This window comes from Engystomops pustulosus, chromosome 1 (genome assembly GCF_040894005.1).
Source record: "Engystomops pustulosus chromosome 1, aEngPut4.maternal, whole genome shotgun sequence".
Taxonomy (NCBI): domain Eukaryota; kingdom Metazoa; phylum Chordata; class Amphibia; order Anura; family Leptodactylidae; genus Engystomops; species Engystomops pustulosus.
In genome coordinates, this window is record NC_092411.1 from 168,586,476 (window position 1) to 168,614,451 (window position 27,976).

General features: G+C 40.9%; 1 protein-coding gene across 1 annotated transcript in view; it reads right to left on the reverse strand.

The window, feature by feature from the left end:
- Positions 1–27,976, reverse strand: part of LOC140066410 (PDZ domain-containing protein GIPC3-like) — a 123,972-nt gene that overhangs the window by 58,822 nt on the left and 37,174 nt on the right. Inside the window, exons 2-3 of the mRNA XM_072113837.1 lie at positions 22,002–22,114; positions 14,982–15,063 (exon numbers count right to left, since the gene is read on the reverse strand). Coding sequence (XP_071969938.1) covers positions 14,982–15,063; positions 22,002–22,112 — 193 coding nt within the window. The 5' untranslated portion in view covers positions 22,113–22,114. The remainder of the gene's footprint in view (positions 1–14,981; positions 15,064–22,001; positions 22,115–27,976) is intronic.

The window sequence follows — 27,976 nt, forward strand, 5'->3', positions numbered from 1 at the left end:
TGGTTTGTGACTCTGGGAAGGGTCCAGAAAACAGTTCCTCAGAGTATGCCGGTTCAAATGCCAAATTTTCCTGGGATGGGGCAGACTGGTGGAAGGAGGCTGAGGTGGAAGAGTGCTGATTTCGGTGACATGGGTGGACTGCATGGAAGACTGACTGGTGGACAAATGGCTAGAAGCATTGTCTGCAATACACATCACCTGTTTGCATTGTTTTGGCCTCAACAGTGCTCTACCACGAGTCCCAGTAACTTGAGACATGAACCTAGGGAGTGTAGCTCTGCGGCGTTCCCCTGCTCCCTCATCAGCAGGTGGTGTCTCACCCCGCCCAGGACCACGGCCTCTGACCCCTGCAGTAGTTGGACGCCCACGTCCACGCCCTCGTCCTCTACCCCTAGCCCTCGGATTCAACATTTTCAAAATTAAAGTGTAAACTGTAAATTTTTTTGGATTTTTTTTTTTTTTTTTACAAAACTATGCTATCCTATTGCTATGGCTTGTTTCTAACCTACACTGACAGCACACAACTGGATTTTGTGCTGTGCCTGATGACTTTGAGTTATAAAAAAAAATAAAAGTAAAAAAAAAAAATCAGCAGGCTGTGCCTAATTCTATCAAACCCCTAATAAATTGTCCCAATTAGGTGTTTGAGATGTGTGTGTCACTAAGAGCTGAATAGAACGTTCCCAAGTCTCTCTGCAAATTCCTCACAATATGGTACTAGCTGCACTACTAGTGCCAGCAAGGCCAGCCACAAGCAAATCAACAAAAAAAAAAAAAAAAATATATATATATATAACGCTATTGTAGGCCTAAGAAAGTCGGTTGGGTTCTTGTATGCCTAGTTTCTAACCTACACTGACAGCACACAACAACTGGATTTTAAGTCACTTTAAGTTTTGAAAAAAAAAAAATCGTCAGACTATGCCTAATTCAATCAAACCCCTAATAAATTGTCCCACTTAGGTGTTTGAGATGGATATGTGTGTCACTAAGAGCTAAATATAACGTTCCCAAGTCTCCCTGCAAATTCCTCACAATATGGTACTAGCTGCACTACTAGTGCCAGCAAGCCCAGCCACAAGCAAACAAAAAAAAAATATATAACGCTATTCTAGCCCTAACAAGGGCTGTTGGGTTCTTGTAGACTCACTCCTGCCTAACAGTAAGCTAATATAACACCCTAATGCTATCCCTGCAGCAGCAGCAGCTCTCTCCCTAACGGCATCCGGACAGAGAATGATGCGAGCAGCGTGGCCAGGGGCTAGTCTATTCCAGGGTCACCTGATCAGGCCAGCCAACCACTGCTATCGACGTGTAAGGGTACCACGTCATGCTGGGTGGAGTGCAGAGTCTCCTGGCTTGTGATTGGCTCTGTTTCTGGCCGCCAAAAATCAAAACGGCAGGAGATGCCATTTTCTGGAGCTGGCAAAGTATTCGTCCGAGGAACGAGCAGTTACGAGTACGCTAATGCTCGAACGAGCATCAAGCTCGGACGAGTGTGTTCGCTCATCTGTACTCAATACCATACCTTAAGTAGCTGACTAAACTTGAGATGTAAACTACACTGTGTTTTTAAACATGTGTTCCCCATGTGCACTATATGGCATGTGTCCCTTTTTCACATAAATATTTCTTTTTAGTTGAGCCAATAAAAGTGATGTTTTATATTTGAACTTTCCTTTCCGGATATGCGCTCTCTAGCATGCCAATGGCAGATTTGTAAAAATACTGAGTGAAAAGTAAGCGCAAGTTTGTACAGTACAGTTGCACCCCAAGTCACATGACGAGGCAGCGGTGTCCTCGGCGTGACAATGTTAATGGCAGCTCTTTTTACTACTTTTTGTAACAGATTTTAACAGGTCTTTTATTAAGATTTTACCTCCCTGGAGACAACCATTTACATTTTGTTTTCACATTAAAACTTTTAACCTATATACATTCAGAACAATACTTCAAATTTACATTATTCATATAGCCCAAGCAAGCTCTTTGCACACATCTTTGCACACATTTGACGAACACACATAAAAACTTATGGCCATGACTGTACTTATCTACTGGGAGTATGTGCTGTGGGTACCTAACTAGTCGGAATATGTGCTGTGGCCACCTATATACTGGGGGCATGTGCTTTGGCTACCTATCTACTTGGGGGCATGTGCTGTTGCTACCTATATACTGGGGGACATGTGCTATGGCTACCTATCTACTTTGGGCATGTGCTGTGGCTACATTTCTACTGGGAGTATGTGCTGTGGCTACCCATCTACGGGGGGTATGTGCTGGGACTACCTATATATTGGGAACTGTATGAGGTGTGGCTTATGCTCAATTTGTGGCCTGAGTGAAAGGTAAGCGCAAGTTTGTACAGTACAGTTGCACCCCAAGTCATGTGACAAGGCAGCGGTGTCCTCGCCGTGACAATATTAATTACAGCTCTTTTTACTACTTTTTGTAACAGATTTTAACATGTCTTATATTAAGATTTTACCTCCCTGGAGACAACCATTTACATTTTGTTTTCACATTAAAACATTTAACCTATATACATTCAGAACAATACTTTAAATTTACATTATTCATATAGCCCAAGCAAGCTCTTTGTCTGTAATCGAGTAATCCAAAAAACCTCTCTTTGTAGTAACCTATTCTTTATCTGTTCTGTATCAACTTCACTAATCTGTGCATAAAACATCCATCGCAAATCACCCACTTCATGTCCTTTTTTCCAAAAAGTGTCTTGCTACACTTTTGTGTATTTATTCTTGGCTCTTTGGTTTTGTATAGACATTGCCATAGATGCTATAGATCCACTATAGATGTGCTATAGATCTTCTATAGATGAACCTAGGATTATCTCTCATGATAAAAAAAAAAAAACAGTATTCTCCTGTATTAACAATTAGCAATTTTTCATTAGTGTTCTTTTAACCCAGGGGTAGGGAACCTATGGCTCTGGAGCCAGATATGGATCTTTTGTTGGCTCTTTCAGGCTCTCAGACAGATCTTTAATAAATAGTGATGGCTGCTGTGTGTCTCTTAGACTGATCACAGGCCACAGGCAGCGTTGTTACCGCTACCTACGTCCTTTGTACGACCCAGGCGCCATCATCTAAGCCTGGGTCAAAGAGAAGAGCGTGGGAGCGATGAGGAGCTGGCTGCAGGTAGCAGTGGTAAGTGAATGTTCTTTTTTTTTTTGCTACATGCTACTATGGGGCATGTGCTTTGGCTACCTATCTACTTGGGGGCATATTCTGTGGCTACCTATCTACTGGGAGTACAGTCATGGGCAAAAGTTTTGCAAATGACATCAAGCTTTTTAACATTATGGAGTAAATACAAATTGTCATTATAAAACCTGATCAGCTTAACAGCAATTAATTGCAAAGTCAATATTTGCCTAGAAAATAAACTTTTTCCACAAAACACATTTCAACTTTATTGCAGGCCTGCCTTAAAAGGAGCAGCTAACATCGTTTCAGTGATTGCTCCATTAACACAGGTGTGGGTGTTGATGAGGACAGGGCTGGAGATCAATCTGTCATGATTAAGTAAGAATCACACCACTGGACACTTTAAAAAGAGGCTGGTGCTTGGCATCATTGTTTCTCTTCTGTTAACCATAGTTATCTCTCGTGCAGTCATCATTGCACTGCACAAAACTAGCCTAACAGGGAAGCGTATCGCAGCTAGAAAGATTGCACCTCAGTCAACAATCTACTGCATCATCAAGGAATTCAAAGAGAGGTTCCATTGTTGCCAAAAAGGCTCCAGGGCCAGCAAGTGCCATGACCGTCTCTTAAAAGTGTTTCAGCTTCGGGATCAGGCTACCAGCAGTGCAGAGCTTGCTCAGGAATGGCAGCAGGCAGGTGTGAGTGCATCTGCACGCACTGTGAGGCGGCGGAGACTCTTGGAGCAAGGCCTGGTGTCAAGGAGGGCAGCAAAGAAGCCACTTCTCTCCAGAAAAAACATCAAGAACAAACTGATATTCTGCAAAAGGTACAGGGAGTGGACTGCTGAGGACTGGGGTAAAGTCATTTTCTCTGATAAATCCCCTTTCCGATTGTTTGGAACATCTGAACAGCTTGTTCGGAGAAGACAAGGTGAGAGATACCACCAGCCTTGTCTCATGCCAACTGTAAAGCATCCTGCAACCATTCATGTGTGGGGTTGCTTCTCAGCCAAGGAAATCGTCTCTCTCACAGTCTTGCCTAAAAACACATCCATGAATACAGAATGGTACCAGAATATCCTCCAAGAGCAACTCCCAACCGTCCAAGAGCAGTTTGGTGATAAACTATGCCTTTTCCAGCATGATGGAGCACCTTGCCATAAATCAAAGGTGATAACTAAATGGCTCAGGGAACAAAACATAGAGATTTTGGGTCCATAGCCTGGAAACTCCCGAGATCTTTTGTCCCATTGAGAACTTGTGTATGAAGGGCTGGGTTTGAGTGCCTTTGTGAATGGATCCTCACTCGTGCATGATGGAATATTCCGAGGAGAAAGAGAAAAAAGCACAAATAGACTCAAGTGAAATCTTACGGATGGAAAAGAGAACAAGTGGTTTGTCTCTCAAATCCTGTTCAGGGTTCTTGGTATATCCTTGGAGACGCTGCTTGCCACGGGATACCTGCCTGCTCTCCCAGAAGGTGGATTGGTAAGGAATATGGATGCACAAAGTGTTTTTAGTCTCGTGAGGCACTGCGTCGTCTGATTTATGACACAGTTTTGTGTTCAAGTTATTTCAATTTATTAATAGATTCACTACGCGTTTTGGCTTCGATCCGAAGCCTTCGTCAGGTGCAGAAATGGTACCATTTCTGTAGTGAATGGTACCATTGGTAGTGGTAATGGTAGTGAATCTATTAATAAATTGAAATAACTTAAACACAAAACTGTGTCATAAATCAGACAACGCAGTGCCTCGCTATACGAGACTAAAAACACTTTGTGCATCAGTATTGAGAACTTGTGGGTGGACAAACAAAAACCAACAAATTGTGACAAAATTTAAGCATGGATTGTGCAAGAATGGTCTGCTATCAGTCAGGATTTGGTCCAGAAGATTATTGAGAGCATGCCAGGGAGAATTGCAAAGGTCCTGAAGAAGAAGGCTCAACACTGCAAATATTGACTTGCTGCATTAATGAATTCTAAGCGGGGAAGCGACACATGCAGGATGTCGGATGCACAAACTTATTGAATTAAAGCACGGTGCACTTTTGGTGAACTCCAGCGGCTGCGTAAGTAAATGAGCTCCATAGCTTATATATATATAGGGACAGGAATTAAAGTTTTTAAGTAAAAACCTTTAAAAAATATGCAAGGTGTTGATGTGTCCCCGTGCAACTAATGGTGCAGAGTGTGCATTTACTTTTTTCACACTGTAATCAATTTTCTCTATTCTTCCTCCAGCTGTCATATTAAAAAGAAAATATTGTATATTAGCACATGACACAGAAATAAAAGTATAAAGTAAAGGGTATCTTTGGCACCTGGAGACACAGCACAATGTCATATTGAAGGGGATATTTTTCTTGCTAATGCGACACTATATTTGGTGCCACGACTCCAAAGACATAACTGTATGAATCGCCACTATAATTGCAACTAAATATGTGCTATGTGATGTAATGATAAATTACAAATAGCCCATAAAGAATTAGAGGATGTGTTGATGGAAAAGGCAGAACACGCTGTTTTCTTTGCAGGATATAAGAAACACTTTGAAGGGGGTAAACCCGGTAAGATGCTAGCAAAGGTGGTACAAAGCCAAGAACACAACCCAGGGATAAACATGATTAGGACAAGCACTGGGAACCTGACAAGTGATAAAGTAGAGATACAGAATGAATTTGTTAAATTCTTCTCGGATTTATATTCATCCAGTATATCACAGGGAGCAGATAATGTAAAGGAATATTTAGATGGGATCGAATTACCGGAGTTGTCAACACTGGATAAAGAAAAATTAGACGAACAGGTCACGGAGAGGGAACTCAACAAAACTCTTAGTGTAATATCAGGTAACACCGCCCCAGGATCGGATGGGATACCATTTGAGATATACCGTAGGGGGGGGAAAGGGTATTGTTACCCATCCTCCTGGAGGTCTTAAATTTTTCATTGAAGGAGGGAGGACTACCGGCCTCCATGAGGGAAGCCATAATCACACTGATCCCGAAGAAAAACAAAATAGACACAGAGATGGAGTCATATTGCCCTATATCCCTAATAAATACCGATGTTAAGCTATTTGCTAAAGCTTTGGCAATCAGACTGAAATCTGTCTTGGGTGAGCTCATACACACAGACCAATCAGGGTTTATTCCCGGTAGACATGCCTCCAATAACATTAGGAGGATATTTGCAGGGATTCAGCTGGGCCGGGGGGGGGGGGAGTGGACAGGGTGGAGTGGACCTTCCTCTGGGAAGTGCTGAGAGGATTTGGTTTCGGGGTACAGTTCGTGAAGTATATCCAGTTGCTGTATGCAGACCCAAAGGCCAGAATCAGAATTGGACAAAGTCTGACTGATGTATTTGATATTCTAAGAGGAACTCGACAGGGTTGCCCAGTTTCCCCCGTCCTATTTGTGCTATTACTAGAACCGTTGGCAATCCGGTGTAGAAGCAACTTAGGGATCTTGGGTTGGGGGTGCAATGGAACACAGGATAAAATTTATGGGCTTATATATGGTAAGATTTAATCAGTGGAAGGAACAGGATGAAGAATATGACTTGTGGAATATGGTCGATGATAAATGAAATATAAAATTGTTTGTGTATTTCTACGACCAATGTATAGATAATAGCTGTAACCTTCCTGATGTGTTGTATGTTGGTTTGTCAATGTAAAGGAAAACTTTGAATAAAAAATAAAAAAATAAAAAAATATGTGCTATGTGTTTGGCAGTCATGTAAAGGTTAATCATTTACATTGTATTCAAAGGCAATTGGGATAAGCCACCAATCTATGTGACTGTGGTATTAGACCTTGTGAGATTAGGCAGCCAGTGACTGCATTATGAGACTGTTTGACATTAGATGCGCAGTGACTTGAGTATGAGACCGTTTGAGATTAGGCACACAATTAATGGCACTATACTATAGTATACAGAGGCAGTTATTCACAAAATTTACAAAAGTCGATTAATAAAAATGTTTAACTGTCCCTGTATATAACAGCTCCCTCTTAATGACTCCCCATGTCGTCATCAGAGAGAAACAATCAGAGCAACAATCACCTGCTGCAGCAACAATTGCCTAAGTTCTGTAATAGTTTGCTGATCTCTTATAGATCTATAGCAAATTTTTCATTTGAAGTATATGGTAGAAGCAATCAGACTCCCATGGGTTAAAATACCTTAGGGGGTATAAAACAACAGTATAAAAAAATAAATCATCCCCCTTTCCCTGGAACGGATTTAAAAATAAACAAATAATGAACATGTTAGGTATCGCCCTTCCCCAAAATTCCTGATCTATCAAAATTTAGCAAATTTTTCATTTGGCAACATTCAAAAATTTTTATAAAAAGTGATCAAAAGGTTGAATTTGAGGAACATATGTCTTTTTCAACCATACTATGTAACTATGCAATACAATCCCAAAAATGGTAACAAATCAGCAAATCAGCTCTGTAACGGGTGCTCCTGCGACACATATTGCAGGTCGCAGATGGGACAGTGCGGGTGAGTGCTCTGATACACACAGGGAGCATTCCTCAAGCACAGTGTCCACAGACTTTATCAAAAAGGCCCTGTTTCAGGCCCTGAACCCTATTGCTAAAGAGCTGGCCAATATAAAAGTGGACATTAGGCAAATAGAGGCAAGGGCGGAAGAACTTGAAGGAGCCCAGTCAGCGCTGCTACCATTTGGGGAAGCGGTGCACGCTAAAAGCCACTATGGATGTCTATGAATTTTCTATAAGATGATCTGTTAAAATAAAATAAAAATTATATGGAAAAAAAAATGGATACCTTGAGCGGGAAGAAAGTACCTTTTCGCTGTTTATTCCTCTTTGGCCTGGCTTTCACCATAGACGCCAAACATATTGTTATCCGAACACCGGAGGACCTTAAGACGGCATGGAATAAATTAGAACTACCATATCGTGGATGCCAATCGGGGAAGACAACGATCTACCAGAGCTGCCAGGCACTGCGTTATTTCACCATGGGCTTCGCACAGTGTGACATAAGAAGATGGAAGATGGCTCATACCTGAATGGGACTGATGATATCGGGTAACTCCTGTAGACACAGTCAGCCTACATCGTAAATTCTTGTGGGTTTATTCTATTTTATTTTCTACTTTTCTTATAATAGAGGTAACACCTTTGGTTTCTGAGTGTAGTTTTCTATTTCTATTACGTCCTGCAGCCTGCTGGCATACGGTTCTAATGGTGGATAGGGAAGGGGTAATGTGCGGCAAGCAAACTTCAGTGATATGAAATAATGTAGATAGAAACTGTCTCTTATTTACTAGTCCCTAAACTCTGGCTATCATAATAAACAGTGTCCAACACGTGTTTCTCCGGAGCACCTCGGCTTCTTCTAGGGGCGGGGGCGGCTGGGCTGCGCGGCTTATGTTGTAAAGTCTGAGTGACAGCTTGGCAAGCCAATCAGAGTAACTGTTGGTTCAGTACTGTGAAACAATGTATCAAGAATATATCAATTGTTTATAAATGCTAATAACAGTTGTTTACAATCAGATGACAAGCATTGTCAGTCATGATTTCATGAGTTCATAGTGGACTGGTGTAAAAGTCCCTATTTTTGTATGAAACAGAAACCATATGGCAGGTTATTAAAGATCAAGCAACCAAAGAATGTTATGTCACTTTAAGAACTAAGTGACATATAACAATTTTATTATGTCTATTGTTCCAATAAAACGGAACTGTAAGAGTGATCATAAAAACATAAACTTATTTTTTATTTTTATTTACACAGCACAGTCATTTTAGGAAAATCAATGACCAACAAATTGTTCAAAAAGAAGAGAAAAGGGGAATTCCTATAAAAAGCATCCAAAGCCAAAGTTGTTATAAAGGCCATTGGGTTTAATGCCCTGACAGGGGTTCAGGCCTCAATCCTTAAAAAGGGTTTTAACTTTTGCATTACCACACCCATAAAAAAATTCGAAATGATCAAAGATTTACATCTCTTTGGGAGAAAGTTGATTTATAGGAAAATGTTTTTTGGCAAAGAATCTAATTCCATCAGAGAAAGTCCTAGGGGAACCACACGTGCTATGGGCGACATACTAGAGGATGAAGCTCTGTGCATTCTTGAAGAATTAGAAGCAGAGAGGGAAATTACTTCTACATAAGCACAGTATGTCAACCCCTCAGAGTCCAAAAATATTCCCAACCCCAAATTAAGAATGAAGTCGAAAACCATCCGGACAAGGGGGGGGGATATTGTGATCTGGCCACAGGATTTATATATCAAGGAGGCTAAGAAACAACTCCATAACAAACAATGTTATAGACTCCTGTGGAGTGATCCCACAAGGGAATTCTTGATAGAATATCAAGCGCTTTTGGAAAAGGGATGGCATGACAGAGCCATATCATCACAGGAGAAGGAGTTTCTCTCGGTCAGGCACCCAATGGTTGCAACATTTTACATGTTGCCTAAGGTACACAAAAACCTGCATAAGTCACCTGGCAGGCCTATTGTGTCCGGCATTGGGTGCCTGACCGAGAAACTTAGCCAATGGCTAGACAACGAGCTTAGACATTATGTATCTGAGCTGTTTTCATTTACGAGAGATACAATGCAGATTTTGAAGGATTTGGAAGGGGTACGCTTGGAACAAGATGAGATTCTTGTCACTGTCGATGTAGGAAGTCTCTATACCAGTATTGGGCACCAGAAAGGATGCGATGCAGTGAGATATTTCTTGGAACGGTATAGAGACAAGAGTTCTATGAGACAGGAATTCACACTAGAGGCATTACTTTTTGTCCTCCGCCGTAATTATTTTATTTTTGATGCCCACTTCTTCCTCCAGACCCAAGTAACGGCAATGGGTGCAGCTTGCGCGCCCGCATTCGCCAACCTATTCCTTGGGTGGTGGGAGGAAGAACGGGTATTCAGAATTTACACACTACATTATTCTATGGAAAAGATACATAGATGATGTGGTGTTTATTTGAAAAGCTCAGAAGAACATTTGGAAAATTTCATTTTGTGTCTCAACAAAAAGTCTTACATGACTGTAACATCAAACTTACCCTCACCTATAGTAGAACATCAATTCCTTTCCTGTGTATCAACATCGAGGTAGAAGAGGATGGCTCAGTTCAAACAAACATCTATCGTAAAGAAACGGCGACAAATAGCCTCTTACATGCAACGAGTGCACACTTACCATGCACCATTAAGGGAATCCCTAAGGGAGAATTTTTGATATTACGGAGAAATTGTTCTACCCTAGCAAGATTTAAAGAGCGGGCAATTGCACTCAAGGAACGTCTCCGCCAGAGACACTATTCAGGACACCTGATCAAAAGAGCTTACAATGCCGCACTTCTTACCGTTAGGGCATCCTTATTGAAAGTAAAGACTAAAGAGGCAGACTCCCAAATTAGATTCATTACGACACTACATGATAGATGGGGAGAGATGAATCAGATAATGAATCGACATTGGGGGATCCTCTAATTGGACCCTGACCTAGCCCAAATAGTAGGAGACAGAGTTCAAAGCGGGTACAGAAAAGGCTCCTGAATAGGTAATATACTGGTATAAAACCATTTCTCTAAGGAGAAGAGGGATATGTTCCATAAGTATGCAGGTTTCTTTCCCTGTGGGCTGTGTACAGCATGTCAGATCCTGGTCAAAATGAAATCCTTTGAGGACAAGGATGGACAGGAATATAAGATCAGAGAACATATTACATGTTCCACGCCTGCAGTAATTTACATCTTACAATGCCCATGCGGATTAAGGTATGTGGGAAAAACGATCCGTGAAATGAGGACAAGAATTAGAGAACATCTTAACTCCATAAAGAACTATGACAGATTGCAGGCGCAGGCGCTGAGACTGAATAAACCTTTCCAACCAAAACCAATAGCGGAACATTTTAAAAAACGCCATAATTGCAATCCCAAGGGTCTTAAGGGATGGGCTATCACCTATCTACGTTTGGGGATACGGGGAGGAGACTTGGATACCCTGCTTCTCCAAATGGAGAGTCGATGGATCTACAGATTGGGGAGACTTATAACCAATGGCCTTAATGACAACTTTGGCTTTGGATGCTTTTTATAGGAATTCCCCTTTTCTCTTCTTTTTGAGCAATTTGTTGGTCATTGATTTTGCTAAAATGACTGTGCTGTATAAATAAAAATAAAAAATAAGTTTATGTTTTTATGATCACTCTTACAGTTCCGTTTTTATTGGAACAATAGACATAATAAAATTGTTATATGTCACTTAGTTCTTAAAGTGACATAAAATTCTTTGGTTGCTTGATCTTTAATAACCTATATGGTTTCTGTTTCATACAAAAATAGAGACTTTTACACCAGTCCACTATGAACTCAAGAAATCATGACTGACAAAGCTTGTCATCTGATTGTAAACAACTGTTATTAGCATTTATAAACAATTGACATACTCTTGATACATTGTTTCCCAGTACTGAACCAACAGTTACTCTGATTGGCTTGCCAAGCTGTCACTCAGACTTTACAACATAAGAAGCGGCCAAGCCCGGCAGCTCCCGCCCCTAGAAGAAGCCGGGGTGACCCGGCCAAACACGTGTTGGGACACTGTTTGTTATGATAGCAAGAGTTTAGGGACTAGTAAATAAGAGACAGTTTTTATTTACATTATTTCATATCACAATTCCCTTATTCGCCATTAGAACCATATGCCAGCACACTGCAGGACGCTGATCAATTAATGGCAGAAGTTCTGCGATACAATGCGGAACAATGAGAGCATGTAAATTCATCCACATAGTGTGAGCTTGTCTATACCAGGCCACAGCATTAGGTGTAGAGACTGCCGTGTGCAGCTGCTCGTTACAAGATGTAAACCTGCAGCTGGGAGCACGGCATCTCTATACTCTTCTTAGCACGTATTCAGACTGAGTGGCAGTGTATAGTGCAGGGGGAGTAAAGGCGCTACTGTATACACATAAGAGCAGTGCCCCATTGTGTCTCTGAGGCACTATTTAGTGAAACCACCCTGCTGCACAAATAAATTATTGTACTGCTTGCTAAGGTGTTTTGGTGTATATACAATAGCAGCACCTGATTGTATTTACTACAAGAGCAGATTGCACAGTGGCATCTCGCTGCTGCACATACAGTGATAATAACAGAGGGTCGTTAATAATGCCACATGCTCAGATTGGGTTGACGTTACCAGTGGAGTGTCACAGGGGTCAGTATTGAGGCCACTTCTTTTTAATATTTTTATTAATGACGCTGTAGTGGGTTTACAAGTTTCAATATTTGCAGATAATGCTAAGCTGTGTAAAGTAATTAATACTGAGGTCGATAGTTTAGCAGAGAGGTTTGTGGAAGCTTGAGGAGTGGGCAGATAATTATATACTATATACTAGAGCCCACCCTAGGCTTATACTTATACTTAAAGTCAACCGCAGCAAACAACATATTTTCTGAAAGCAGACACTTGCCCCATTTTCAAAATATCACTAAAACTGTAATAACTAGATATCTGCTTTTCAGCTATAAATTTTAAGACAGTCACAACCTGCAAAATATAGCAATAAAACAGAATAAAAAGTAAAGGCGCCCATAAAACCTATATAATTTGAAAGCCGACAACCAGACAATGCATTTGGCAATTAATATTCAAAAGTTCCTCTAAAAAATGTACAAATCCACAAATATAAAATATACTTTCTCAAAACAGAGAGAAGATCATATAGTGTATATTCACCTAAATATGCAGCAATGGGAATGTTAAATCCACAGGGGACACCAAGCTATTTTTGCAGAAAATTGCACTGAGCGTCACCCAGATCTATCACTGTATGCTCCCTTACACAATGGTTACCCAAATAAATAGCTATATATCCATAAACCCTATCCCTCTGCCAAGGTCTTATTTCTTGAAGCTGAGAAGGGAGCTTATTACTCTTCTGTGCTACCAATTATTTTAACTGCATTTTAAATTATTTTCTGTATCATTCTTGCTTTATTGAATTAGAGTAAAACAGATAACATCCAATTTGCAGTTTATATGACGCAGTTCACAATTACAGGTTATACATTGTTTGTATTTCGAATATTGTGAGAAGTTGGTGATGAGATAGTGAGAACTTTCTCTTGGATGTTGTAACATATATATCAAAATACTAGTAACCTTGATAACATTTGGTAAAGGTTATGAAAGATGTTAGAATAAGTGAGAGGTAACAGGGATTAAAAACACAGACAAGACCCAAAGAATCACTGATGCTCCCTGGTGTGCAACAGTGTGCATGCACACAGAAAGTGTACTGCCTGGCCCCATCCTTGTTACTGCTTAATTTTGTAGTGTACAGTGATTTAGTCTTGCATGGCCTATACATTGCTCATAAATTTCCATACATCACCCAGCTTTTTTATCTTAAAGTAAAACTACCATCAGGAATCTACTTTCTGAAAATTACCCATCCCCAAACTGTTTTTACCTGACTCTGGTACGCAGCCTTTGCTAAAATAAACTTTTCACAGCACTCCCCTGCTGCCCGCGATGTGCTGACAGATGAATAGGGGCTACTGTGCAATCGCAGAGCTCTCAGGCTGCAGGCATGTCACTGGCAGTAGAACAGGAGTTACTGCTCTAGCAGAGCTTGCATGCTGCCATAGACAAGTCAGAACAATAAAAGAAGTGCGGGTGGGCGGATCTGCAGAGACTACTGGGGTAGCCTTCAACCCTGGAGTTCGCTGAGGCTACTACACAACCCCACTGGCCCCTACTATTAATTTGCATAAAGACAAAATAAAGAATAAAGTAAAAATAGTTTAAGGGGAACTACATTATTAACTACTTTAGAAAGTAGATTCCTGATGGTAGATTTCCTTTAAAGAATGTGGTCTATTTATTTTTTTTTCTTTGGCACACTTTACGATCTATAAAGTCGTAATTTTCCATTATGTGAGGGATTTTTTTTTGCAAGATGAGTTAAAAATGGATGAACCCCATGGGGTTTTCAAAAAAATATCTGTGTAAGTAGTAAGAAAGCAGGGGGAGGGGGATCCAGTAGAGCAAGATCAAAGAGGGGGTAGGTTAGCTCCTCAGCCTCATTAACAGAATTATAAAAGTTGATTTTAGAAAGAAGGCGGCTATGGATAACAAATTTAAGAAGATTACCACAGTCACGGTGCTTGGATCTATGAGTAAGTGTCCCTGGTTTATCATCCCTGATTTTGATGGTAGACTTCCTTTGACATTATTTACATCTCTCTGTATAGCATAAGAATCATGTTATGTGTACAGTTACAGTGCTAGACCATTTATATAGTTTTATTGTTTGCTAATAACATATTTTGGAAAAAAAAGCACTTGTTTTTTTTGATTGCCATTTACTAGGAGTCCTAACATTTTATATATTTTTTTGTGTATGGAGCTATATGATAGCTTTTTTTGCTTAGATGAGTTGTACCTTTTTGGAGTAGATATAATTACTTTTCATTAATTTTTTGTGTGTGGCAAAAGTACATATGACATTTTGATCTCTTTTTAATCAATTTTTTTGTGCAGAAAAAAAATTATGCACAACAGCTATAGCTCTCAACATGTAATTTCAATAACTTTTTTTAATATTATTTGGTTTTTTAGGTTATCTTAGATTTCCAAAATTATACTTTTATAGATTGGACAGGCAAATATCCCCAGATGTTTTTGTTTCTGGTAGGTCTATTTGAAAATCAGGGGTGGCACTTACGGTAATTTCTTCCTCTTAGTTTGAAATGTTACAAAGTGATAAAAATAATTCCTTACCAAGCTCCATATCACGGATTCCCATGTAGCTTTCTAGTAAATCATCCACCTGACATGTCACCACTTCTTCCCAATAATTAGGCTGTAGAATACATTGCACATCTAAATCAGTAACAGTTACACTGTTTGTTTTATCATAAAAATCATACAGACCGGTGCAAGATTTGATGTTAATATCACACACAGACTTAAAAAGTGTTTCAACTCCAAAAATGTGAAAAGTCTTCACAAATTTTAATCAGACAAGTGATATGATACATTTTGCGGCTATGTTGCAGACTAAAGATGGCTATTTCAACCAAAAGAAATCAGCTTCACTATCCAAATATTTCAACAAACTAGTGATGAACATGCTAAAAGACATTTATAGCTGCCAAAATATGGTTACTAGCAGGAATAGGCAGAGTGCTATAACAGGATCACAATGCTTTTCAGGGAAAGGCCTTACCCTTTTTCAAGTGATGATTGTCTGTTAGTAAATATAAAAGTAAATAGGAAATATAGACAGGCAAGTTTTGTAAAAATCGCCATTAGAAATCAAGTAGATCATATTCAATACATAAATAAATGAGTAAATAAATATATACAGTTGAATTGCTATATGCATACTAATAACCTAAGAAGTTCATACACTGGTTATGCCTAAGTAAAAAAAAATTTCAATAATAAGACTTTAATATGTATACACATGTAAGCAAATTGGTCATACCTTGGTTAAAAACTCATTAATTCATAAGGTTGTGCTAAAAATAAACTAGCTGACTCATTAACTAAATCCTCTGGATGATGTCTATAAGGGTATAACATCAGCAGGGATTATAGAGAGCGTAGTTCAGTGTCATATAATGTGGAGAAGTGGGCTATAGGAGGGAGGACTAAGGCTTACCAGTCTCCCTGTCTTGTGTGATGCCTTTGTTGCAGAATATGATCGTGCTATGCCACACGGGTCTTTTATAGCTAAGCGCAGACTCTCGAGGAGCTCGGACAGGCGCACTAGATCTATTGAATCCAAAAAACATGCCGACTAAGGGATTGGCCTCAGTAGGAAGATCGCTAGAGCAGGGAAATTTTCTGTATACAGTCAAGTTTTGATAATGACACAAATATTATAATTTTCACATGATCTGTTGCCCTCTGGTTTTTATGTGTGTTTGTCAGATGTTTTTATCACATACAGAAATACAAGTGCAATCATATTATGAGTAACAAAAGCTTTTATTGACAGTTAGAACGAGTTAATGCAGCACGTCAATATATGCAGTGTTGACCCCTATTCTTCAGGACCTCTTCAATTCTCCCTGGCATCTATCGATCAACTTCTGGGCCAAATTCTGACTGATAGCAGTCCATTCTTGCACAATCCATGCTTGCATTTTGTCACAATTTGTTGGTTTTTGTTTGTCCACCCGTCTCTTGATGATTGACCACAAGTTCTCAATGGGATAAAGATCTGGGGAGTTTCCAGGCCATGGATCCAAAATCTCTATGTTTTGTTCCCTGAGCCATTTGGAGCACCTCGCCATAAAGCAAAGGTGATAACTATCATGCCAACTGTAAAGCATCCTGCAACCATTCATGTGTGGGGTTGCTTCTCAGCCAAGGGAATCGGCTCTCTCACAGTCTTGCCTAAAATCACATCCATGAATAAAGAATGGTACCAGAATGTCCTCCAAGAGCAACTTCTCCCAACTTCTCCCAACCGTCCAAGAGCAGTTTGGTGTATTCTGCAGACATCCCCCTAGATGATTAAGTTAGAATCACTGCAAAAGGTACAGGGAGTGGACTGCTAAGGACTGGGGTAAAGTCATTTTCTCTGATGAATCCCCTTTCCGATTGTTTGGAACATCTGGAAAACAGCTTGTTCGGAGAAGACAAGGTGAGCGATACCACCAGTCTTGTCTCATGCCAACTGTAAAGCATCCTGCAACCATTCATGTGTGGGGTTCCAAGGGAATTGGCTCTCTCACAGTCTTGCCTAAAAACACATCCATGAATAAAGAATGGTACCAGAATGTCCTCTAAGAGCAACTTCTCCCAACAGTCCAAGAGCAGTTTGGTGATCAACAATGCCTTTTCTAGCATGATGGAGCACCTTGCTATAAAGAGAAGGTGATAACTAAATGGCTCAGGGAACAAAACATAGAGATTTGGGTCCATGGCCTGGAAACTCCCCAGATCTTAATACCATTGAGAACTCATGGTCAATCATCAAGAGACGGGTGGACAAACAAAAACCAACAAATTGTGACAAAATGCGAGCATTGATTGTGCAAGAATGGGCGGCTATCAGTCAGGATTTGGTTCAGAAGTTGATTTAGAGCTGCCAGGGAGAATTGCAGAGGTCCTGAAGAAGAATGGTCAACACTGCGAATATTTACTTGCTGCATTTACTCATTCTAACTGTCAATAAAAGCTTTTGTTACTATGATTGCACTTGTATTTCTGTATGTGATAAAAACATCTGACAAACACACATAAAAACCAGAGGGCAACATGTGGAAATATAATATTTGTGTCATTCTCAAAACTTATGGCCTTGACTGTACATGCACAAACGGCAGGGAGTAGATCACTGCGTTTTTACAAATTGCAAGAGACATAGCTGCCTGCAATTAAAAACGCAAACGCTAGCGAACATATGAAAAACGCAAGTGTAAAAACTTGTGAGTTTTCAATGTGTTCAAAAATGCAGCAGAAATGCTTCAAAAAAACACCACATGTGTCACCGGCCTTATAGTAACACAACAATAATGGATACAGAATACAAGTGCATCAGGCAAAGATATACTCAGAAAGGGAACATCAATCTTCTTGAGCGCTGACTGCAGACAGGGTCCTGCAATTCCTCTGATGCAGCTCTGGTGTCTGTGTAGCCTCAGGCAACCCTCAGTCAAGGATAATGTTTTGCCTCTTTCTATTTTCCAGGTCATCATTTGCATCATCAGTTGTTGCTGCTGTGCAGGGTAAGCTGCTACCCTCTTGAGGTTGTTGAGCAGAGTAAAGGACACCTCAGAGTTAAAGGCTTCAAGTTCATCTATCCTCTTCTGGATCATTGAGACCACAGCTTGTACTTGCTGCAAATCTTAATGCCAGACACCTTTGAGATCTTAAAGGGAAGTAGGGTCAGCAGTGCTTGGAGTTCAGGGTAAGCCCTGAGTGTATTTTCAGCCACCTCAGGTGGGGGTAGGTCTGGGTGGGAGTTAGCATCCTTATTATGCATGTGGGGTCCCTTATTTGGGCCCCTAGACCCCAGTGGAGGGGGTTTGGCTGACTGACTGCCCATCTGGATTATTATCCCCACTTGGGGGACCAGAGCAAGGAGGCAGACACAGATGAGGTGTGATGTCTGGGATGTTTGTCTCGTGTGTGGCCCTTAGAACTGGCCTGGAGCGGAAGGAAGAAATTGGGGTTGCCGAAGTCGGGGTGCCTTCCCCCTGAATTCCCCATGAATCTCACGCTGTGAGTCCGTGGGAACTGGCCCAGTGCGGAGCTCTTTCTAAGTACATGCACTTCCTGGCATGGCTAGACACGGAATTGGGCAGTATCGGAGCAGAGTAGTCCTTTATAAGAGAAAACCTTGGTATGGTGAGGGAGAGAAAACATAGTTGCTGCCTAGTATACTTAGCCCTAGAAATAAGGAGCAAAGTTTTATTGGTGTTATCACGAGCTTCCCTCCCCTGTATGAAGCCGACCTGGTCATTATGTATAAAGGCAGGGAGAAGAGACGGTTGGCCATCAACTTGGAGAATATCTTTATATCCATATTAATTATGGATATAGGGCGGTAGTTGGAGCAAATGGAGTGGTCTTTACCAGGCTTAGGGATCACAGATATTAATGCCTGCAGTGAATGGGGTGCAAACAGAACCTGGGAATAGATGCAGTTATATGTACGTGTCATGAATGGGGCTAATTCGGTCAGGGCCCAGGGATTTTCCTGCTGGGGTCTCCACTTTAATGGCCTCCACTACCTCTGATTCAGAGAAGTCCACTTCCAGACTTTCACGGTTCTCGTTAGACAGTCTAGGAAGGGCCGTGTCATCAACGTATGCCTGTATTCTCTCCAGCTCCCTAGCCTTGGCCGATTCAGACAGTTCCTTGTAATAAGTCTGGAAAGTAGCATTAATGTCACCCGGGTCGTGAGTCAACCTGTCCGTATGATCTCTACATGTGGAATCTATTTAGCAGTTCATTCAGAACCCCCTGGGACCCACCGTTCTTATGGTCCCGCTCCAGGGTGCTAATTCTAGATAGGAGTGCCAAGGTTTTGGCCGATCTTTCTCGCTTCAGATGAGCTCCATGTGTAATAAATTATAATTGGAGCTATAGAGGCCTCAGGCTTCCAAGTAAGGGCATGGTGGCTTAGGAAGAACATGTGCAACTGGCTATAGGTCCAGTGCACAGGAGAATAATAGGTTTAGTCTCGAGACTGTGGGTAGAGGATTCTCCAAACATCAACCAGTTGTGAGTCCCAGAGGGATTTCCGCAGTTTCTGCATTTGGGCTGGGACTAGGAAGGGTTGCGCTGCAGAACAGTCAACCAATGGGTCCATTGGAAAGTTATAATCCCCTCCTAAAACTACAATGCCCTCTGAGAATTCCCGTAGCAGCGCCAGAAATCGACGGCAAACTCCAATCTGGTCCCTGTTGGGGAGGTACACAGAGACCAGCGTGAGCAGTTGGCCCCAAAGCAATATTTTGACAAAAACGTTGACCTCTGGGTCAGTAAGAGAATCTATAACTGCATGCAATAGGTGTTTATGGATAGCAGTAGATGCCCCCCTTGACTTAGCCCCGGGGTGCGTACTATGGAAATAAGACGTACAGTATCTATCCCTAATATTGGGGGTACTATGGATGCGGAAGTGGGTCTCCTGTTAGAAGAGGAGGTCAGACCATAACTTATGCGTGCAAAACATGATTTGACTGCGCTTCTGGGGAATGTTCAAACCCCTACCATTTAGGGAAAAACAGGTGATGGGCGCCATGTCAGGGTCGACCGTGTGAAGGTGGACTGAAAGCCTTAGGTGGGCAGACAATAACAGGGGGAGGACAAAGACAAGAAGACGAAGGGGTGAAGAGACAACAATAGCGGGGAGTCAAGAGAATAACATTGAACAAAAACAAACGTACAGCATCCTACAAAGCTGCTACGGTTTGCAATCAAATCAACACCTAGACATTATGCAAATGCAATGGAGTAACCAACATTGTAAAGGATACTGCAGGGGTCAATTAAAGACCAGTCCCAGTAGGGACAAATGGAGGAAAGAGAAGCCCATATGGTCCAGGAGAATAAACGTAAAGTCCGGACTGGGACGTGAGGAGTTTATCTATGGGGAGGGGGGCCCTGACCATCCTCTTCACGCCTATTCGGAGAGTGTCTTCTGGCTCTTTGTCGAGGAAAGTCTGCTGTCGTGGTGGTTGATTAGGAGGATCGGTCCGGAGGAAAGAGGGCTAATCCGGGATGGAGACATCCGGCAGGTGTAGAGCAGCGAGGAATCCTGGGAGATCCCCGGATGACGGAGAACCGTCAGGATGCCGTCATGCCTCACCTGGAGATGAAACGGAAAGCCCCAGGAGTATGGTAGATTTCTGTCCTGTTGTATGCTCAGGAGGGGCTTGAGGGCTCTTAATTTCTGTAGTGTCAGGCAGGACAAATCAGGCAGCAATTGGACAACTGGGTCCTGGAAGTGCAATCTACCAGCCTCCCATGCTTTGGCCATGATTTGCTCTTTGAGCTGGTACCTATGGACTCTGCAGATAACGTCCCTATATTTTCACTATAAGTGAAATCTGAGTATCATGAGCTGTAACCCTTTCTGTCACCGTGCGGTGGGAGGACTTCACAGTGGTGACTCTTTGCTCAAGTTGGAGTACCTCGTCTCCCAGGTTGGACAGCTCCCCTCTATACGATTGTTCGAGATGGGCCACGTATTAGGGAATTAGGCAGGATGGAGAAGGATTCTTGGCAAAGATTCCATGCTGGCCCAGGAGCTAAGCAAGGTTGCTTCCTCACTCTTCCATAGCCAGGCCACGCCCAATGGATAGTATTTTAGATAGAATGGGGGGGGGGGGGTTATCAGATGCATCGGTAATAACACTATATTGAGGAAATCGAGCAAAAAAACAGGAGCGATTTCTCATAGATCATTGGCACTTTAATGGTGGTAATATTGTTATATTTGTTATTCACGGACGCTTTTCTTAGAAAATGTACTTTTAAATGTATGCTAATGAGCTTGAATACCAGAATACAGATTAAACACAGAAAGCCATGTACAAGACTATAGCAGACAAAAAGCACTGGTTTACAAAACCTTATATGATATGACATAGCTCCTGTCTGGAAGATAATTGGATCAGTTCTGAGATTCTTTCAATGACAGCAATAACAGCAGGTTAACTGTTAGAGAACCAAAGCAGAGTTTGCAGGAGATGTGGCACATGGTGGAAATAAAAAACGCTGCCTGTAAAATGAATACTGTACACCAGTGTTTGTATTATTCCAGCTTTTGCTAATTTAAAGGACATACTACCAGGACTAAGGATTGAAAACCAGCACACTGACATCCTGGTGTGTGCCTCCTATGGCAGGATCTACTCTTCTTTCTCCTTCCTATGTTTTTTTTTAAAGGCTTTCACGATTATGCAAATGTCTGGGGCTTTCAGGGCTCCATAGGTGTTAATGGAGCCTGGGGCCCCTCAGTCTCATTTGCATGATTTGTAAAGCCTTTTTTCCTTAAAAACAAGGCCAATCCTGCCAGAGGGGACAGACACCAGTAGCTCAGTGCTTAGTTTCAATCCTTGCTCCTGGTGGTAGATTTTTTTAAACTAGCAAAAGATAGAATAAAACAAACTGATATTTATCAGCACATCCTAAGATAAATTTAAAAGACAGAGCTTTAAAAAAATGTGCTTGCAGTTCATGTAGCTGGAATACTCATTTAAGCTAGTTTGTATACATATGCCCAGTTTAATAAGACAGAATATCAACATCAAAATAATTTAAATGTCTTACCAATTCTTCTAAAGTAGCCATGCCATTATTTCTGAGCCGAAGAGTTTCTTTTCCACTGGATATTTTCTCTTCTTTGGCACATTTATTGGGTTTGACTCTTTGCCCAATCATATCTAGGGGAACACAACCATGAACAAATGTTTACCAAAAGCATTAAATATATTTTAAGATTTAAAACTATATAACATATGGAACTTTTACAGCTACAGCTCCCGATTTTCCAACTGCCATGATTCTGCACAATTTCACATTCTATCTTAGTATCATAGTATATAAGGCTGGAAAAAGATGCAAGTCCATCAAGTCCAACCTTTAAGAATTAAAAAAAATGTTTTATCCCCATAACCCGTGATATTTTTTCTCTCAAGAAAGGCATCCAGGCCTCTCTTGAACATGTACATAGAGTCCGCCATTCCAAGAGAAAAGTAGATTTAGGACCGGCACTCCATGCGGCTAAAAATGTTGAACTTTAATACAAATCCATTAAAAGTACAGTACACATGGCGTTGAGCCAAGAGACCTACGCGTTTTGAACGTAGAAATAAGGTTCTTAGTCATGGTCTGAACACTGCACACAACACTGGTTTAAAAAGGACTGACAGCAGGTGTCATGGGTAATCAATCTAATTTGCACATGCATGCCTTGCATTGTGTGGACATAACATTAAACAAATTGTTAACAGAGCAGCTAAATTACAAATTTAAACATGTAAAATATAAGACATGGCGTTAGTATGTTAATATAGATACTTTGTGTCTGTTTTATTGTTGAGACCCTTGGGCATTCTAGTCTCCAATTGTAAAATCCACAGCATTTCGCGGTTCCGGAGTTTATGGGTTCTATCTCCGCCTCTACTCGGTGCGGTAACCCTTTCTACACCGGTAACAGACAAAGTGGTTACATCACCAGCGTGCATTTGTGCAAAATGTCTAGATAATCCAGAGATGTATTTCTCTATTGGTTTGGTTGCATCGGATATATGTTCCGAAATCCTTTTCTTAAGTGGACGAATAGTACTGCCCACATATTGTAGTCTGCATATTGTACATTCTGCAAGGTATACTACATACTTAGTATTGCAGTTAATAAATGTCTTGATATTCCAATGTTTATCTGTATAACTGCTAGAGAAAGTATGTGTATTTCCCATATAGCGGCAAATAGTGCATCTGTTAGTGCCACATTTGAAAGAGCCTTTGGTGCTAAGCCATGTTGCCTGTGTCCTATTATCCATAGATGTATACAGGGATGGGGACACCATATTACCTATAGTTCGGGCTCTACGTGAGACAAATTGACAGCCAGAGTCTAGGATCTCCTTAAGTTTAGGATCGGCTGTGAGTAATGGTAAAGATTTTTTAACAATGGCTACTACTGCTTTATAATCTTTACTGAATGTAGTTGAGAACACAATATCTGGTGCCTTTTCGCTGCTTTTATGGCAATCTGTTAACAAAGCTTGTCGTGTTTTATTTTTGGCTATACATTCAGCTTTGTGCAGAATATGCCCCTGGTACCCCCTCTGTTTGAGTCTGTTCGTAATTGTTTGGCACTCTCGATGAAAAGATTCGTTTGAACTGCAGCTTCTACGAGCCCGTATATATTCCCCAACTGGCACATTATTCACTATATGTTGTGGATGACAACTAGAGGCTAATAATAGTGAATTTCCACTGGTGGGTTTGCGGTATAGCTCTGTATCTATTGTATGCGTTTGGATGTTCCCCTTGAGTGTAACATCCAGGTAGGGAATACTATATTTGCTGGTTTCATATGTAAAGGATAAATTGCAATTGTTATGGTTGATATACTGGATAAAATCCATGACGCCCTGCTCACTGCCACTCCATATGAGCAGGGCGTCATCGATGTATCTACCGTACCAATAGATGTCAGATCTGTAGGGGTTATGAGCATTGTACAGATAATTTCTCTCCCACCACGCCACAAATATATTGGCCAGTGATGGTGAAAAGGACGAGCCCATAGGGCAACCTTGTATTTGGATGTAAAAGACTTCATTGAAAGAAAAAAAATTATTGGTAAGCAGAAAATGTGTCACTGTGAGAATATATTGTTGCAACTCGTATGAGTAATCTGTGAATAGACACATATGCTGTTCCAGTGCTACAAGTGCTTTGTCATGGGGTATATTAGTATACAGCGACACTATATCACAGGTAACCCATAGGAAACCTTCTTGCCAGCATAATTTATCCATGGTTTGTAGTACTTGTTTGGTGTCCTGTAGGAAACCTGGAAGAGTTTTAACCATTGGTTGGAGATATGTGTCGAGCCACTGACTCAGACGTTCCAAGAGGGAGTTTACCCCCGAAATAATAGGGCGTAGGGGTGGGGGGAAAATACATTTATGGGTTTTGGGAAAAGCATGAAAAATGGGGCATAGGGGGTGTTCCGGCATCAGGAATGCAGCTTCTTTATCCTTGTGTATCCCTAAGGATAGCCCCCACTGTATAATTTGTAATAGTTTTTGTCTAATTACAGCAGTTGGGTCTCGTTGTAAAATACTATATACTTCTACATCCTCTAACATGTGTAATATACTTTTCTCATATAGTCCACTATCCAGGACCACAATGGCACCCCCCTTGTCCGCCGGGCAGACCGTGATGTAATTATTATCTTGTAGTTCACTTAGAGCCTGTTTTTGTACTTTAGAGAGGTTGTAACTCTTGTTGCGTGGTTTGCTATTCAATTCTTGTAAGTCCTTTTCTATAAGTGATTGAAAGAGCTCCATTTCTGGTGTTCTAGATCCAATAGGATAGTATTTGGTGTTTTTGGTAGGTATCGGAGGAACATGGTTGCAGCTCGATCTTTTTGTTTCTGACAGTGATTGTAGGTCGAGAATGATACACTGATCTTGAAAAATATGAGAATTATATTCATTGGTGATTCCTTCAATATTTAAGTTTAAAGTAGTGTTCGATCCTCGGTCCTGCATTGTGTCATCTGTAAAAAAATGTCTCTTAAGGGTGAGAAGTCGAACAAATTTGTTCACGTCCAATAGAGTGTTATATAGGTCAAAACAAGATATTGGCACAAAGTTAAGACCTTTGGCTAGGACCTGAGTTTGTGCCTCGGTTAGTATACATGCAGATAAATTCAGTACTGTCAATTCCTCTGCTTCTTGGTGTTGGAGTTTGTAGCTCTGGTATTGTACTGCACGTTTATGTCTTTTGCCTGCCCTTCTTGTGCGTTTTTTAATTGTTGCGGGTTCTTGGAGTTTTTTTGTGCTTTGTAGTTTTTTGACTGATTGCTTTTGCCTGTTTGTCTGGTGTGATTAGCTGTAGCGGATGCACCCTCACTATCTGAATCCTCGGTAACTACATCTGTAGATTCTTGTTCAGATGATGTAAAACCCACCCTGCTGGTATTGTGGGAATATTTTCGTCTGTTTGGATTTTTGAGGATGGATGAGAGTGCCCGGTTGTTTCTTCTATTTAAATGCCATGTGTCTTTATCGTAGTCTCGTAGATCCCTATTGAATTTGTTTTGCTTGATCTGTGTTATTGCGTTTTCCATGTCTGCTATATTAGTTTTAAGTTTCACATCAAGCTCTTTAAATTCTGTTGTATCCACATGGGTTTTCAAAGATTCCCTTATTTTGGATATGTCCTCTTCTATGGTCACTAGTTTTTCCTTTTCCATTTATATTATTAGATTCATTAATTTGAGGGAACAATCCGAGAGAATCTGGTTCCATTGTTTGGAGAAGTCCTCGTTGTATATCATAGTCGGGAGTTTTTTAATTCTCAAACCCCTCGGTATCATATTCCTATCAAGGTACGATTGTAGGGTTGTAAAGTCCCACCAGATTTTAACTTGGTCTGACATTTGTATCTCTAGTTCCTGCATCAAAAAACGCACACTTGAATTTTCTGTTGCCTGGCCTGAAAAAATCTCTGCTGCTCTGATTCTTCTAGCATTGTTATCCACATTTTCAAATGCTATGTTAGAAGTGGCCATGATAAATGTTGTCGTCCTCTTAAAAACAATAATGGATAGATGATAATGTTTTACTATATTTCACGTATATTTAATTTGAAAGCGTAGACCCACAGTTTGAAGATATACAAAAAATGAAAAAATGTATAAAAATGAAAAAAGAAGAAGAAATCTGCATGTACATATATATATACAAAAATATCTTCTATTGCACAAGTCCCATATGAGAATATAAGAGAATATACATGCAGACTCTTTTTCGTGCTTGGGTCCTATTCACATTGAGCAAAAATAGTCTTTTTTCGATATAATTCAAATTTATGGTAAATTTATAATGAAAGGACCCAAAAGTATATATTGTATAAAACAGTACCCTGATATCCTGGTGGAAAGTGAGGTGCAGTCCGCTAGTCCCGACAAAAAGTAATAAGATACAACCAAGCTTTGAGCGAATCGCTCACTCACGTGAAACCATGCAGGTATGAGGAGAAAAACTAGTCTGTGAGGTCCGGTGCTCGGATCCCAGAGAAGGGCTGGTGGGAGACCCGTGATTAATTCCAAGAGAAAAGTAGATTTAGGACCGGCACTCCATGCGGCTAAAAATGTTGAACTTTAATACAAATCCATTAAAAGTACAGTACACATGGCGTAGAGTCCGCCATAACAACCTCCTGCGGCAGAGAGTTCCACAGTCTCACTGCTCTTACAGTAAAGAACCTTTGTCTATGTTGATGGTAAAATCGCCTCTCCTCTAGGTGCAGAGGATGCCCCCTTGTCCTGGTCACAGGCTTAGGTATAAAAAGATCTTTGGAGAGATCCTTGTACTGTCCGTTCAGGTATTTGGACATTGTAATGAGGTCTCCCCTCAGTCGTCTTTTTTCTAAACTGAATAATCCCAAATTTTGTAATCTGTCAGTGTACTCTAATCCGCCCATTCCCCTAATATTCCTGGTTGCTCTCCTCTGCACCCGTTCCAGCTCTACTATGTCCTTTTTATACACTGGTGCCCAAAACTGTACACAATATTCCATGTGTGGTCTGACCAGGGATTTGTATAAGGGCAAAACTATGTCTTTATCATGAGAATCTATTCCTCTTTTGATACATCCCATAATTTTATTTGCTTTAGCAGCAGCCGTCTGGCTCTGGTCACTAAAATTAAGTTTACCATCCACCAATACCCCCAAGTCCTTTTCAGCTCCAGTTTTACTAAGTAATTGACCGTTTAGAACATAATTATACTTTTTGTTTCCATGGCTCAAGTGCATAACTTTACTTTTATCTACATTAAACCTCATCAACCATTTCTCTGCCCACTCCTCAAGCTTCCACAAATCCCTCTGTAATGCTAAACTATCGACCTCAGTATTTATTACTTTACACAGCTTAGTATCATCTGCAAATATTGAAACTTGACTGTGTAAACCCACTACAAGGTCATTAATAAAAATATTAAAAAGAAGTGGCCCCAATACTGACCCCTGTGGCACTCCACTGGTAACGTCAACCCAATCTGAGAATGTGCCACCCTCTGTTTTCTATCACTAAGCCAATTACTTACCCAAATACACAGATTTTCTCCTATTCCCAGCAGTCTCATTTTATATACCAACCTTTTATGTGGCACGGTGTCAAATGCCTTTGAAAAGTCCAGATATACAACACCCACAGCGTCTCCCAGATCCAGTCTTGAACTTACCTCCTCATAGAAACCAATCAGATTAGTCTGACAGGACCGATCTCTCATAAACCCATGCTGACGCTGACTGTGGGTACATAGTGCGAAGATCCACGATGTACTCAAAGTACTGTCCCGCTCTTGGAGGCGCTGCTTCTTGCAATGAGTGAATATATTCACTCATTGCTAGAAGCAGCGCCTCCAAGAGCGGGACAGTACTTTGAGTACCTCGTGGATCTTCGCACTGTGCACTGTCTTTTCCTGGGTAAAGACAGTTGAGAAGGCGACATTCAGTAGATTGGCCCTTTCCTCATCTCCTTCCACCATGAC